The following is a 12,231-nucleotide window of genomic DNA, read 5'->3' on the forward strand; positions in this document are numbered from 1 at the left end:
CCATCAAATTATTTTCCAAATTTCTAACCCTGCAATTAAATAATTTACATGTTTTAAAAGACATACTAGATAGAAGAAGAATTGTTTGAATTCTTTTGAAAAATCATAGCAATTAAAAAGAATAATTGCTGCTTCTGGGTTACAAATGAGCGTGGATCATCACTGTTGCCAGACACTTCATGAAAAGCCTTCTCTAGCATTTCAAAGACCTGCTAGAGAATTATTAGCACCATTTAACTGATTATGAGAGTTATAAAAAATCTTTTCGGCCGGGCGCGGTGGCTCAAGCCTGTAATCCCAGCACTTTGGGAGGCCGAGACGGGTGGATCACGAGGTCAGGAGATCAAGACCATCCTGGCTAACCCGGTAAAACCCCATCTGTACTAAAAAATACAAAACCTAGCCGGGGGAGGTGGCGGGTGCCTGTAGTCCCAGCTACTCGGGAGGCTGAGGCAGGAGAATGGCGTGAACCTGGGAGGCGGAGCTTGCAGTGAGCTGAGATCCGGCCACTGCATTCCAGCCTGGGCGACAGAGCGAGACTCCGTCTCAAAAAAATATATATATATATATTTTCATTGAATGTAAGTAACTGTTTGTACTATGGCATATTACTACAGCTAAGCTTTGGTTCTCATATTGTTTGTTCCAGTTCCCACAGAAAAGGGAGCCACAGGTCTAAGCAACCTGGGAAACACATGCTTCATGAACTCAAGCATCCAGTGTGTTAGTAACACACAGCCACTGACACAGTATTTTATCTCAGGGAGACATCTTTATGAACTCAACAGGTAATCTTTCTTGAGTCACTGGCCTCTTAACTTGTGACTTTGATATAAACCCAGTATCACCTAAATTTCCTCTTTTTTTACCCTGTGGGAGAAAGACTTTATCTTATTTGCCCTATTTAATATGAAATAGGCCAAGGAATACATCTCTTGTTTCAAAAAGAAAAGATATTTTGATGTGAGATGCTAGACATTTTTGTGCCCACGTGATTGTGATTTATGAGAATCTTTGGCAACAAATTTTCCTCTCAAACTTCTAGGACAAATCCCATTGGTATGAAGGGGCATATGGCTAAATGCTATGGTGATTTAGTACAGGAACTTTGGAGTGGAACTCAGAAGAATGTTGCCCCATTAAAGCTTCGGGTAAGCAGGTTAAATAATATAAAAGTATGTAATTCCTAAATAGTTGTTTAATCATTTTTCTCTACTTGTTTTTTGTGTTTAGCCTTTTAGCTTAATAAATGTTTTTGGATCCTTCACTTGGTATAAACAAGATGCCAAATTCTTTTGCTTGTTTAAATATATGCAAAATACTACTGTATATGTAGTGGGTAGGAAAAAGACCAAAGGTGCACTGTAAATTTGGGATGTCATTCATTTTACTAATTTGTCAAACATCTTATATGAAGAGTAAACCTTTTTTGGTAATACTTCAGTATTAGTGGTATTCTAACTGCAAGGTGGACCTCAGAGTCTTATTAATTACATCCAATCCAATACATTTTCAACATAACTAAGATAATTCTATCTTTAGAATATAAAGAAGTAGGCTGGGCACAGGGGCTCACGCCTATAGTCTCAGCATTTTGGGAGGCCAAGGCAGGTGGATCACTTGAGGTCAGGAGTTCAAGACCAGTCTGGGCAACATGGCAAAACCCTGTCTCTACTAAAAAAAAATTAGCCAGGCATGGTGGCGCATGCCTGTAATCCCAGCTACTTGGGAGGCTGAGGCACAAGAAATGTTTGAACCTAGGAGGAGGAGTTTGCAATGAGCCAAGATTGCACCACTGCACTCCAGTCTGGGCAACAGAGTAAGACTCTGTCTCCAAAAAGAAAAAAAAAACGTGGCAGGATGAATGAATGAAACTAATGAATATAAGTTTTATATTAATATCAGATGTAGTAGATTTTAGTGAAGTTAGGATCATTCATTATTTTTATTTAAATACAAAGCAAAAGCTTTTTATATTACAAATTAGTAACTATAATAGCTACACATTTAACTGCTTACCTCTTGCCAGGCACTATTCTAATTAATTTATATGTATTAACTCATTTAATCCTGTAAGTAATTCTATAATATAATGCAGTTAATGAAAGTTAGAATGCAACAAGACCAGAAAATGTGATTGTTGAAGACATTACATTATATAAAGTACTAAAATAATATGTATTATTTTATACATGTTATGTATTATTATATACACATTATGCATGTGTTGTGTATATATTAGGTACCTATAAAATATACATATTTTATATGCTTATAAAAGTGTGTAAAACATTATAGAACAGGATTATCTTTCAATGCAAGCAAATGCTGTTTTCATATTTCTGTCTTAAATAACATCTATGTGCCTGAAGAACAGTTTGCTTACATGATACTGAACTAAGGACACAGTATTGGCCAAAATACTTCTTTTTTTTTTTTTTTTTTTGTCATTTGACATTAAGATTCAAAAGATTTCATGATTATCCAAAATATATTTGTTGAAATGGAGGCAGACTAAGTACTATACTATTTATTTTCTTACAATGGCTCTGATTGGATTAATAGGACATACTCATTCCAAATTTTATGGGTAGGAAATAATGACTGTGACTCCTCTTATATTTATAGTGGACCATAGCAAAATATGCTCCCAGGTTTAATGGGTTTCAGCAACAAGACTCCCAAGAACTTCTGGCTTTTCTCTTGGATGGTCTTCATGAAGATCTCAACCGAGTCCATGAAAAGCCATATGTGGAACTGAAGGACAGTGATGGCCGACCAGACTGGGAAGTAGCTGCAGAGGTTTGTCAGTTTTGAGTTTCTAATGTAAGCAATAGACAAAATGTTCTGGCCACAAATACATGTAGCACAATTTAAATGCAAACTAAACTATTCTGAGATCAGAATTTTACTGCGAAAATGAAGGAATTTCTATCTGTATGCTTAATGCTTATGCAGTAATGCCAAAACAAAAACACCTTTAATGAAAATAGAAAACTCTTGCTATTTCACTTTGTAAACTTTATGGTACTGGATGTAGGAATAATTATCCATGGCCGGGCATGGTGGCTCAAGCCTATAATCCTAGCACTTTGGGAGGCCGAGACGGGCGGATCACGAGGTCAGGAGATCGATACCATCCTGCCTAACCCGGTGAAACCCGTCTCTACTAAAAAATACAAAAAACTAGCCGGGCGAGTTGGCGGGCGCCTGTAGTCCCAGCTACTCGGGAGGCTGAGGCAGGAGAATGGCGTGAACCCGGGAGGCAGAGCTTGCAGTGAGCTGAGATCCAGCCACTGCACTCCAGCCTGGGCGACAGAGCAAGACTCCTTCTCAAAAAAAAAAAAAAAAAAAAAAAAAAAAAGGAATAATTATCTAGTGGAATTTAAAGAGTCCTCATAATTGCTAAAGTAATGCATATAGTGACCTATAGGCATACTTTATACTTGTTAATGGACAAATAACTTTAATATTTACCATTGTTACCGTGATAAGAACAAATGAAAAATAGGATTGTCCATCTCAATTTAATATTTTATGTTAAATGAAGAGTAAGGATTATATTCTTTACATTTAAATCCAATATATTTAACCAGTTTCTTTGAATTTATATAGAAATGCCTCTCTTTTGAATTTTGAGAGAAAATTCTCATCTTTTTTATTGTTAGGCCTGGGACAACCATCTAAGAAGAAATAGATCAATTGTTGTGGATTTGTTCCATGGGCAGCTAAGATCTCAAGTCAAATGCAAGACATGTGGGCATATAAGTGTCCGATTTGACCCTTTCAATTTTTTGTCTTTGCCACTACCAATGGACAGTTATATGCACTTAGAAATAACAGGTAGGTCGCAAAGTTCTGAAAAATTACTTGACTCCATTAAATTTACTGATTTAAATAGCCTGAATTTGTAAGCATAGTTGTTTGTTTACAAATAAAGACTGGTAGGCAGCATATTATAATCGAGCAACCTAATTTTAGGCATGACTTGAGGTTTGGAAGATTTAGATTGTGGCATGTTTTTTTGGTTTCAAATATGCCAGCAACTCTCTTTAAAACCCTGCAAAGCCACTCAAGCTTTTATGTCAGATGAACACAAAAAAATACTGATTTCACTCAATATTATCCCGAAGTACCATCTGTTTTTGTGTTTACACATAAAATAAAAATTCTAGGCTGAAATATTTGCTTATATTTACAGGTCATATGTATCTGTACACAGCATGTAAGACTTTCAATAAAACCTGCATTTTACTGATAAAAGATCTTTTCTCTTTACTAGTGATTAAGTTAGATGGTACTACCCCTGTGCGGTATGGACTAAGGCTGAATATGGATGAAAAGTACACAGGTTTAAAAAAACAGCTGAGCGATCTCTGTGAACTTAATTCAGAGCAAATCCTTCTAGCAGAAGTACATGGTTCCAACATAAAGGTAATGTTAACTACTCTAAGAAACTTTTGATTCTATCCTTCAAAGATGACAGTTTTCTCAATTATTGTGATCGCTTGTTATGTTATGTGACCAAGAGAGACACTAAAACATGACAAAAACTGAACAACAACAAAATGCCCAGTTTTCCAACCCAGAAACTTAAAAGAGTTTTCTGCCAGAATAAAGGAATAATACTGATGGTGGTATTTTTGAAGAAGGGAACTATGTAAGGCTGCCTATATGGAGTGATCTAGCTGTGTCACTATAGTATGGGTTTCCTCCAAAGACTGCTGCTGTTACCAAAGACTGCTGCTATTACACTTGACAGCTCTTCTGTATTACTACTGTTACTAGAATTCTTCCTGGGTTAAAGTATTTTATGTATTTATGAATATGTGTTTTTAGTATTTATGAATATATATACTTGGTCTTTTAACACACTAAGAAATTAAAAGAGTAAAGACAAATTAACACCAATCATGTCTTTCTACATACCAGCTGGGGAAATAAATAATCTAATAAATATATTGCCTACTCTAAGTTCCTGCAACTGGTATTATTTATATTCATCTTTGGGATTTCTGAACACACGCACACCTCACTGACATTTTCTTAATATCAAAATGTAAAAAGGGTCTCTGAGAGTTGGAATTTAGATCCCTGAAACGAAGACAAAACTGAAGAAGTCAGTCATATACAACACACTTCTTCCTGTGGAAAGAGATACTAGTTCGACAGTTGAGCTTAGTTTTCAGTTATTTTTATCAAGCATTCATCCTTTATGTAGTTGAAAGATTATTCAATCATCTTGTTGGTTTTACGGATGAAAGCACCTAAGACATTCTTTTGAAATACATTAGAGAGAGAACTTTTCCATTTTATCTGAAACATCTCCCCCTTCTCATCTTGCTGCTGCTTCTGTAGAACTTTCCTCAGGACAACCAAAAAGTACGACTCTCAGTGAGTGGATTTTTGTGTGCATTTGAAATTCCTGTTCCTGCATCTCCAATTTCAGCTTCTAGTCCAACACAGACAGGTAAGATAGAACTAGAACTCCTTCTCATGATTGCACCTTTAAATGTTTGTCTAAGAGTTGTCATCTTTTTTATATTTCTTCATGCTGAAGATACTATAGCAGAAGAATTTTGGAACCCAAGGGAAACCTTACTGATTATTCCATATTTTTTAGATGAGAAACCTAAAATTTAGGGAACCCAAGTGACTTCAGTTAGATAGGTAGTTATTAGCTAATATACCCTTGGAATTCAGATCTGTTTGAACTCTTATCTAATACTAACATGGCAACAGCTAGTATGAGAGGAACATACTACCAGATAATATAAACAATAGATATAGCTAGAAAGAAATCCAATATTATATGTAATTTAATGTGGTCACTCACTGAGTCCTTTTAGCCACTGGTATGCTTTGTCTATTCTTTATATTACTTACAATTAGGCTAATTCCCCAAGTATAAAGGGCTTTATGAGGCTCCCCTCGTTGACGTGTAGTAGGTAGATAGTCCTGACGGTGAGTTGATGGATGATTTAATTTTAGTTTTAATTTAGAGCATCACTGTCCAATATAATTCTGCAGTGGTGGAAACTTCTGTAATCTTTGCCATCCAGTACAGTATCCACCAGTCGTGTGAACTGTTAAGCACTTGAGATGTGGCTAGTGTGACTGAGAGTAATGCATTTTTAATTTTTATTTTATTTTATTTATTTATTTTGAGAAAGGGTCTCACTCTGTCACCCAGCCTGTAGTGCAGTGGCATCGTCTTGGCTCACTGCAGCCTCTGCCTTACGGGCTGAAGCAATCCTCCCACCTCAGCCTCCTGAGTAGCTGAGACTACAGATGTGTGCCACCCTGCCCAGCTATGGTGTATCTTTTGTAGAGATGGGTTTTCACCATGTTGCCCAGGCTGGTCACTAGCTCCTGGGCTCAAGGGATCTGCCTGCCTCAGCCTCCCAAAGTGCTAGGATTACAAATGTGAGCTGCGGCATCCAGCCTAATTTAAATTGTAAATGCAACATCTGGGTAGAGGTTACTGTATTGGACAGTGTCTTCAAAGGCAAAGAGAAAGAAAAGAAAACAAGTGGTAGAACTGTTTGTGTGCTACAACATGGTGCTGATACATGTTTCTGCAAAAATTCTGCTTAATAGTTTCCAGCAGTTACTCTTTCCTTTTCATTTAGTTAAAAGGATGAGTTAGGGAAGTAAAATTGTAAATTAAAATCTTCCAATAATTCTAGAATTATTTATGCTATGATTTCTCCCTGCCCTGTGTTAAGAGACTACACTGTCTCTGGTCCTCAGGATACTTGAGAAAAGAGCAAAGATAAAAGTACCACAAGCTTATGATACTGTACTTATCTTTGAATTTGTAGATTTCTCCTCTTCACCATCTACAAATGGAATGTTCACCTTGACTACCAATGGGGATCTACCCCGACCAATATTCATCCCCAATGGAATGCCAAACACTGTTGTGCCATGTGGAACTGAGAAGAACTTCACAAATGGAATGGTTAATGGTCACATGTCATCTCTTCCTGACAGCCCCTTTACAGGTTACATCATTGCAGTCCACCGAAAAATGGTTAGTTAAATGTTAGGCAACTCACTGCCGGTCTTGCTAGTGTCATTTGTGAAATAGCCATTTTCTGTCTTTGCAACATCACTGAATGCATTTTCTTCTCTTTTGTTCTTTAACTTTTTAAAATTTAATAATTTTACAAATTTTTTTAAATTTTTTTATCCTGTCCTCAAAATCTGATGCTATGAATGCATTTTCAATGTATTAGATATGCTAATATAAATGCTCAGAGCCAGGATTTAGTATTACTCATGATGGCTAATGTATGAAATGACATTCCTCATCCGTATATTAAGAGGCAACAGGATAGTCAGTGCATCTGAGTACTACTTTCTTTTTTTTTTTTTTTTTTTTTGAGACGGAGTCTGGCTCTGTCTCCCAGGCTGGAGTGCAGTGGCCGGATCTCAGCTCACTGCAAGCTCCGCCTCCCGGGTTCACACCATTCTCCTGCCTCAGCCTCCCGAGTAGCTGGGACTACAGGCGCCACCACCTCGCCTGGCTAGTTTTTTTTTTTTTTGTATTTTTAGTAGAGACGGGGTTTCATCGTGTTAGCCAGGATGGTCTCGATCTCCTGACCTCGTGATCTGCCCATCTCGGCCTCCCAAAGTGCTGGGATTACAGGCTTGAGCCACCGCGCCCGGCCTCTGAGTACTACTTTCTTTAAAAATTTGTGTCTCCTGGCCAGGTGTAGTGGCTCACACCTGTAATCTCAACACTTTGGGAGGCTGAGGCAGAAGGATCACCTTAGCTCGGGAGTTCAAGGCTAGCCTGGGCAACATAGTGAAACCTCATCTCTACCAAAAAAAAAAAACTAAGCAGCCATGATGGTGTGTGCCTATAGTCTCAACTACTCTGGAGTCTGAGGCAGGAGGATCACTTGAGACTAGGATGTCAAAGCTACAGTGAGCCATGCTTGCTTGCACCACTGCATTCCAGCCTTGGCAAGACCCTGTCTCAAAAAAAGAAAAAAAAGAAAGAAAATGACTGGGCGCCGTGGCTCACACCTGTAATCCCAGCACTTTGGGAGGCTGAGGCAGGTGGATCACCTGAGGTCAGGAGTTTGAGAACAGCCTGGCCAATGTGGTGAAACCCCATCTCTACTAAAAATACAAAAATTAGCTGAGCATGGTGGCATGCACCTATAGTTCCAGCTACTCGAGAGGCTGAGGCAGGAGAATTGCTTGAATCCGGTCAGCAGAGGTTGCAGTGAGCCAAGATTGTGCCACAGCACTCCAGCCTGGGTGATAAAGCAAGACTTTGTCTCAAAAAAAAAAAAAAAAGTATCTCCTAAGCCAGACATGTTTAGGAGGATCCCTTGAAGACAGGATTTTGAAACTATAATATGCTATGATGCTCACACCTATAAATAATCACTAGGCAATAAGTGAGACTTTGTCTCTAAAAAAATAAGAAAAAAACAAAAACCAACACACACACAAAATTTATGTTTCCTGTGTGTTTATGTAGGTATGTACATCTTCACTGTCACATAAATGCGGACGGCTTTGGAAAAGTTTGGGTGGTTGTTGTTGTTTTCTTAGAGGACACAAGAATGTTCTTGGGCAAAATCAAGTTGTGCATAATTCCTCTCTTGATAGTCTAATATATAACTATTGCATTAAAAGTTGACTGTTTGGTAAAAAAGAAAAAGGAAGGTTTGAAAACTGGTCAGTAGATAATGGTTAAAGAGGAGGTAGTCATCAGGTATAGTGGCAACTTGGTAGAGTAGAAAGGGCACTGAACTAGGCATTTAGCAACCTATGTTTTAGTTCTAGTGCTGCCACTAGATAGCTGGTCAAGCTCTTTGGACTTTAGTGTCCTAATTTCATAAAATAAAGGAGAGCAGGGCTTCTAGATCATTTCTAAGATCCATCCGTTACCCCTACCTCTTCAAAAATTTACTCTATTTTTATTTTTTATTCCCATCTTATTATATTTATTGGATAAGATATTCTGTTCTCTACTCATGTGAAGAGCAGATGAACTGAGCTTTGTAAGGATGCAAAGTCAATAAAAAAGCAAGTAAATTGATTGTATAGCAGCAACAAGAGAAAATGAAATTGTAAAAAAGGTACTGTATTGGTTTCTTAGGACTACTATAACAAATTACCATAAATTTGGTGGCTTTAAACAACAGAAATACATTCTTTTTGGGGTTTTTTTTTTTTTTTTTTGCTTTTTTTTTTTTTTTTTTTGAGACGGAGTCTTGCTCTGTTGCCCAGGCTGGAGTGCAATGGCGCAATCTCAGCTCACTGCAGCCTCCGCCTCCTGGGTTCAAGCAATTCTCCTGCCTCAGACTCCCGAGTAGCTGGGACTACAGGCGCACACTGCCATGCCTGGCTAATTTTTGTATTTTTAGTAGAGATGGGGTTTCACCATATTGGCCAGGATGGTCTTGATCTCCTTACCTTGTGACTTGCCTGCCTCAGCCTCCCAAAGTGCTGGGATTACAGGTGTAAGCCACTGCACCCAGCCCAGAAATTTATTCTTTCACCGTCTGGAGGCCAGAAGTCTGAAACCAAGGTTTCAGTAGGGTGGGGGCTTCCTCCAAAGGTTCTAGGAGAGAATGCATTCTTGTCTCTTCTAACCTCTGGTGGCTCCAGGCATTTTTTGGCTTGTGACTGCATAATTGCAATCCCTGCCTCTTCATGTGGCCTTCTCCTTCTCTCTTTCTCTGATAAGGATACTTATCATTGAATTTAAGGCCCACCCAGATAATCCAGGATGATCTCATCTTGACATCCTCAACTTAATTGTATCTGCAAACATCTTTTTACCAAATTAGGTCACATTTACTGGTTCTAGGGGTTAGAACATGGATATACTGTTTTAGGGACCACCATTCAACTCAACTACAGATATTATTTATCTTAGTATCAAAAAGATTAAATGCTGAGAAAAAATTAAGTACCTAGGAATAAACTTTAAAAATGACACATAAGACATCTATATAGAAAATAATATATTGATAGAAGGTAAAGAAGACTTTAATATTGGAAGGAATAAACCATGTTCATGGATTAGAAGACTCTATATTTTAAGATATCAGTCCTCTACAAATTAATCTACAGATGACAATGCACAATCCCAATAAAAATGCAAAATCTGCGCCGGTGTGGTGTGTCAGTTAATAAGCTGATTCTCATACGTGGAAATACAAAGCACCAGGAATAACCAAGATACTCTTGAAGAAGAATAAGGTATGAGGATATCATCAAGATTGAATATCATCCAGATATCAAGATTTATTTCACAAAGATATGATACTTAAAATAATGTCATACTGGTATAAGAAAAGACAGATAGACCATTGGGATAGAATAGAGAGCCCAGAAACCAGTTCACAAATGTATGAACACCTGATTTATAACAAAGATAACATTACAGAGTGGTGGGAGAAAAAGAGTTTTCTCAGCAGGTGGTGCTGGGACAATTAGATATCCATATGAAACTTGGCACCTACCTTTCACCACAGTTCCAGGTGGACTATAGAGCTAAATTTGAAAGCAAAACAATGAAACGGCCCTTGAAAGATAATAATGGTGAATACATTCCTGACACTACTCATATAAAAGAAAAGATTAAATTGGACTTCATTAAAATTGATAACTTGGCCGGGTGCGGTGGCTCATGCCTATAATCCCAGCACTTTGAGAGGCTGAGATGGATGGATCACAAGGTCAGGAGTTCAAGACCAGCCTGGCCAATATGGTGAAACCCAGTCTCTACTAAAAATACAAAAATTAGCTGGGCGTGGTGGTCGTTGCATGTAGTCCCAGCTACTTTGGGAGGCTGAGGCAGGAGAATCGCTGGAACCCCAGGGGCAGAGGTTGCAATGGGCCAAGATTACACCATTGCATTGTAGCCTGGGCAACAGAGCAAGACTCCGTCTCAAAAAAAAAAAAAAAGTGATCAACAACACTAGTAATCAGTGAAATGTAAATTAAAACAATATGATATCAGTGCACTCACCTGAACAGGTAAAATTAAACAGACTGACAGAGTTGCTAAGTAGAGCAACAGGAACTCTCATACCATGCTGATGAGAATATAAATTAATACAACTACTTTGGAATACAGTTTTCCAGTTAAAGATAAGCAGTTCTACCTGTAGATATTCACCCAAAAGATATGTGTACCAGGAGATATGTACAAGAATATTAGTAGCAGCATTATCTGTAGTAGCCCCAAAATGAAAACATTAAATGTCCATTAGTTGTAGAAGGGATCAGGAAGTTGAGATATATTAAGATAATGGAACATTATACAGGAATGAAAATGAATGAATTTGTAGTTATATCCAGTATAAATGAATCTCGTAAACCTAATGTTGATGGAAAGAAGCCAGACACAAAAGAATTAGGCTAGGCACAGTGGCTCACACCTGTAATCTCAGCATTTTGGGAGGCTGAGGTGAGCCAATTGCTCGAGCCCAGGAGTTTAAGACCAGCCTGGACAACATGGTGAAACCCTATCTCTACAGAAAATACAGAAATTAGCTGGTATGGTGCCACACACCTGTAGTCCCAGCTACTCGGGAGGCTGAGGCAAGAGAATCTCTTAAGCCCAGAAGGTGGAGGTTGCAGCGAGCTGAGATCACACTACTACACTCCAGGCTGGATAACAGAGCTAGACCCTGTCTCCAAAAAAAAAGAGAATTAAGTAATTATATTTATAAATAAAAACTTTTAAAACAGGGAAAATGAAATCTAGTGTTTATTTACTTCTGCATAGGATATCAAACTGTAAAGAAAAGCAAGAAAGTGATTACTGTAACATTTAGAATAATAGTTACCTTTGTGAGGAAGGGAGAATTTGTGATTTGGAGGAAGCAAATGGGAGGCTTTTGAGTGCTCACTATATTCTGTTTCTTAAACTCACTGGTAATGGAAAGCTAGTTGCTTTGTGATAATAATTTAAAATGGTTTTTTGTGTTTTTTTTTTGCAATGGAGTTTCACTCTTGTTGACCAGGCTGGAGTGCAGTGGTGCAATCTCAACTCACCGCAACCTCCGCCTCCTGGGTTCAAGTGATTCTCCTGCCTCAGCCTCCCGAGTAGCTGGGATTACAGGCATGCGCCACCATGCCCGGCTAATTTTGTATTTTTAGTAGAGATAGAGTTTCTCTGTGTTGATCAGGCTGGTCTCAAACTGACCTCAGGTGATCCACCCACCTTGGCCTCCCAAAGTGCTGGAATTA

At 38.2% G+C, this 12,231-nt stretch overlaps 1 protein-coding gene across 6 annotated transcripts in view; it reads left to right on the forward strand.

The window, feature by feature from the left end:
* The window catches only part of USP32 (ubiquitin specific peptidase 32), a 225,218-nt gene that overhangs the window by 190,108 nt on the left and 22,879 nt on the right, over positions 1–12,231 (forward strand). For all 6 annotated transcript variants that reach the window (XM_033183779.1, XM_033183781.1, XM_033183780.1 and 3 more), the window contains 7 exons: positions 650–788; positions 1,046–1,151; positions 2,629–2,802; positions 3,669–3,843; positions 4,283–4,434; positions 5,359–5,470; positions 6,825–7,036. In XM_033183779.1, the coding sequence (XP_033039670.1) occupies positions 650–788; positions 1,046–1,151; positions 2,629–2,802; positions 3,669–3,843; positions 4,283–4,434; positions 5,359–5,470; positions 6,825–7,036 (1,070 nt within the window). The remainder of the gene's footprint in view (positions 1–649; positions 789–1,045; positions 1,152–2,628; positions 2,803–3,668; positions 3,844–4,282; positions 4,435–5,358; positions 5,471–6,824; positions 7,037–12,231) is intronic.

The sequence above is a fragment of the Trachypithecus francoisi genome, unplaced genomic scaffold (assembly GCF_009764315.1).
Source record: "Trachypithecus francoisi isolate TF-2019V2 unplaced genomic scaffold, Tfra_2.0 Lachesis_group20, whole genome shotgun sequence".
Classification (NCBI taxonomy): Eukaryota; Metazoa; Chordata; class Mammalia; order Primates; family Cercopithecidae; genus Trachypithecus; species Trachypithecus francoisi.